The sequence below is a fragment of the Acyrthosiphon pisum genome, chromosome A1, assembly GCF_005508785.2.
Source record: "Acyrthosiphon pisum isolate AL4f chromosome A1, pea_aphid_22Mar2018_4r6ur, whole genome shotgun sequence".
Lineage (NCBI taxonomy): Eukaryota > Metazoa > Arthropoda > Insecta > Hemiptera > Aphididae > Acyrthosiphon > Acyrthosiphon pisum.
This window is the reverse complement of record NC_042494.1, coordinates 57927284-57931327: the sequence shown is the minus strand read 5'-3', so window position 1 is coordinate 57931327 and position 4044 is coordinate 57927284. Positions and strand designations below refer to the sequence as shown.

The window sequence follows — 4044 nt, the reverse complement described above, 5'->3', positions numbered from 1 at the left end:
TGTCTTGTACGACCGTATTGTATACAGCATACGTTTCTTACTCGTTTAGTCGCCGTTTTGATTGCTATCCGTTTAGACACGTTCCGAATTCCGTAGTTAAAAATGTCAAATAAAAGAAGACGCTGTTTCACTATTGCTGAAAAAGTGAAAATAATTGAACGTGTTTAGAATGTGGTGTTTCTAATAAAGATCTTTGCCAAGAGCTAGGAATTAGTCAATCAACACTATCTACCATATGGAAATCAAAAGACCAAATAAAAAGCGTTTTTTTGCTTGGACACGTTTGGCCTAATTTGCGTAAAAATTATGCAGATTGTGACATTTTTAACGCTGATGAAACTGGATTGTTTTATCGTCTAACACCGTCTCAAACATTACGTTTTAAAGGGGAAACATGCAGTGGTGGTAATTCATAATTTTATCTAAAGAGCGACTCACAATTCTTGTAGCCTCTAATATGACTGGTTCTTACAAACAAAAATTGTTAGTAATTGGAAAATCTAAGACTCCAAGATGTTTTAAAAATGTCAAAAACTTGACAGTCGACTACAAAAGCAATAAAAAAGCATGGATGACCGGTGACATATTTTCCGACTGGTTAAAAGAATGGGATAAACAACTAGCAAAAGAAAAACGACATATCCTATTGACTGTAGATAATTATCTGGCTCATCCTCCTGTTGAAACTGAATTTATAAAGTTGGTTTTTCTCCCTCCAAACACGACCTCTCTGTTACAACCTATGGATCAAGGTAGGTATTATTAAAGCATTAAAAGTGAAATTTCGGAAAAAACTAGTACTCAAAATTACTTTTGTTAAAAAATCTCATTCAAATTATAAACAAACTACTATTAAAGATTATTTTTCAAACAAATCGTAAACATATACTATACAGGTATATTCTGTAAATTTATTAAAATTTATATAAATACCTTGAATGTTAAAATACATATGTAGTCTTAAATAACAGTAAAAAATGTGTTTAATAAATCAATTTTTCAAAAAAATTATTTTTTTTTTTATGATCCGGATGTAACGATGTTCGGTTATAACGATCAGATTCCCTATAAGCGAATTTGACTGTAATAATTTATTATTATGATACCATAATATAATATAACGAGTAGGTATTTATTCTAACGCTAATGCCTAATATTATTCTCATCACGATTCGCGCAATCATAAGTCGTCATATTCACTTTTATGAGACAAAATTCTGAATTATAAACGCTTAGAAATACAAATTACATAAATTCTACTCCTACCTACTGAATTGAAAGATATAATACACAAGTTTGTTCAGCAGGTCATGATGCGATGAGATATGTTTCGACTTGAGTATATTATTAACGCACACTGTCGCTCTGTATAATATATTATATAGTATATTATTTACTATTTGCTTTATTATTCGTGTTTTAGATTCATTCAAAATACAGAATAATAGAAAAAAATAAAATACTGCCCAGTTTCGATTTCTAGAATCTCAAAGGGAATAAAAATAAATTCAATTTACCTATGTATTTTTTGAGCTATATACCTATCACACAACTGAAAAACACTTAAAGAGGCAAGAAAGAAATTTGAGTAATCGAGGTTCAAGTTATCGATGAAGTCGAGACTCGACTTTATTATTTAGATTTTAGAATGTAGGTAGCAGTGCAGAAGAGACTAGGGTATTGTGGCTCCCCCGATAAAAAAATATATCTGGTTGCCCTAAAATTAATAAATATACGGTTATATTAATAATATAACTATACCTACCTTACTTATAGGACAACAACTGGATAAGTAGTTTTTTTATATTTTTTGCCTTCAATCTAAGCTCGTCCCTGAGAGGGACCAATCATCCTCTTCTGAAACGTTCGCAGTATGATGTTCCATATTTATATTATAAAATATCTATTGTCTATAATTATTATTAATTCCTAATTTCTAAAAATAAATTTGTCTTACGGTATAATTATATGGTATCGAATTAATTTAATCCCCCCCCCCTGGAATTGTTTTGAAGACGTCCTTGTCTTAAACTGTAATCTAATATATAAAATTCTCGTGTCAAAACGTTAGTCTCGATACTCCTCTGAAACGGCTTAACCGATTTTTATGAAATTTTTTATGCATATTCAGTAGATATGAGAATCGGCCCACATCTATTTTTCATACCCCTAAGTGATAAGGGTTGTCCAGAAAAAAATAAAATGAAAATATTATTATTTACGATAGAAATATTTGTTTATAAATGGTTGCTATTGGTTAATCGGGCATGTTTGTTGATTAGTATTATTATTTTTATCAATGTTTGTGTGCAGATCTGTGGGAAGAAGATAGGCTAATTTAAAAAGGGTTAAATTTGGTTTTTTTTATTCGTCGGATTTTAGTACGGTTAGGTAAGGTTAGGATTATGTGTTAATTGATTGTATTAATCCACCGTATTATGTCAAACTTGGTATAACTTTGATACTTTATTAGAGTTAAATCATACACTTACGTACAAACAGCACGGGGTCTGCGATCTACCGCAGGTAAATTGCCTACCTGATAATGTACTGATGTGAATCAGAATTTTTATCCTGGACAACAGAAAAATTAAGAAAAATCTAGAACATCACACACCGAATATTAAATAACGCATTGAACAAAGTTTGAGTCATATACTGTTTGTACATTTAACGGGTAATGAAGTGCACGGGATCAGCTAATAACACTATAAAATATAATTAAATTAAATTTGCAGTACACGCTACACAAATAATAAGTAAGACGTTTTAATTGTATTCGAAATACCATTAAATAGGTTTTAAAAAAGTTAATCAACATAAATAAAAATTGTTTAATTATTATTTGTCTCGCACGTGTGTGTAAAAATAATACGTTGGCTAAATTGTAGATGATTATAATGGTCATAAACAACTAAATATTGTGAAAAAAATGTTTAAATAAGATAAAAAATACTCAAACCAGCACAGTTTCGTCCATAATAGATCATATACCTATATCTACTTATCGTTTTTCATGTTTAAAATAATAGATGTGTATTTCTAACAAAAGAAATCCACATTAAATATAATATTATAATAAAAATAACATACATTCTTACGTATGTTTCAGCGGTCTCCTCACCACCACTAATGTAAATTTGAAAACATTTTTCTTACATTTTGTTTTTAATTTTATGGAACATTTGGTAAGTCACGTGCATATCTGCTATCAAACAGATATTCAAAGATATCGAAGGCGAGCAGAAGTCCAAAGATGCGTCGTCTCTTTTGTCCTCCTGTCAAACCTATAGTCGGGCATTGAACTATATTATAGTGTGCGGAAATCGCTGCACGCAACAGGTAAGACGAAGCTGAATATCATTACAACCAGACATCAGTTCGGCCACTTTGGTCACCATCGCGGGCAAAACGAAACCTGGAATTCTGGCCACTTCAACCATCAACCGTAGTTCAGAGTCCATGACCCGTCCGACGACGGATCAGACAGGCTTTCCACCGAGCGGTATCCGTCCGCTGCCCGGTGGGTGCGAGGCAGTCGTGCACACCATTGTAAGCCGGGTACAAGACTATACGGCGAACCAGGTCATACGTTGCGTGGTGCACCACCAGGTTAACCATGCGGGTGCCAATAGGTACACCGTGTCAAACAGAGGTAACCGGGATACACTTCGCGGTGCACCGTCTTAGTGTATACCTACCTCGGTAGAACGGTTTTGCCGCCACAACGTGCGAGTCGATCAGTACCGTCGCCGCTTGGCGATAATTTGGTTGGCAGTTCGTCTTGCCACCGACCGGTATCTGATCGCTATCCAGTATAAGTGCGGGGCAACCGTGTACACCATTTGTATACCGGGGTACATGACTATGGCGAACCAGGTTATGCGTCGCGTGGTACACTACCACGTTGACATTGCGGACGCCCCAATAGGTACACCGTGTAAAACAGAGGTACACCAGGGTGACACGCTATACGGTGCACCGTTGTAGTACATAATATTATGTACCTTGGTAGCACGATTATACCGCCCCAGTGCGAGTCAC

The 4044-nt window shown here is 34.3% G+C and overlaps 1 protein-coding gene across 1 annotated transcript; it reads left to right on the top strand.

Moving 5' to 3' along the window:
- Positions 1 to 830, top strand: LOC103310636 (tigger transposable element-derived protein 4-like). Its single transcript, XM_008189558.3, has one exon. It carries the CDS (start codon positions 458 to 460, stop codon positions 764 to 766), a length of 309 nt encoding a protein of 102 aa, XP_008187780.1. The 5' UTR covers positions 1 to 457; the 3' UTR covers positions 767 to 830.
- The last annotated feature ends 3214 nt before the right edge of the window (positions 831 to 4044 follow it).

Bases quoted from the DNA above. Each gene is read 5' to 3' on its own strand.
- LOC103310636 (XM_008189558.3), top strand. From the start codon at position 458: ATGACTGGTTCTTACAAACAAAAATTGTTAGTAATTGGAAAATCTAAG.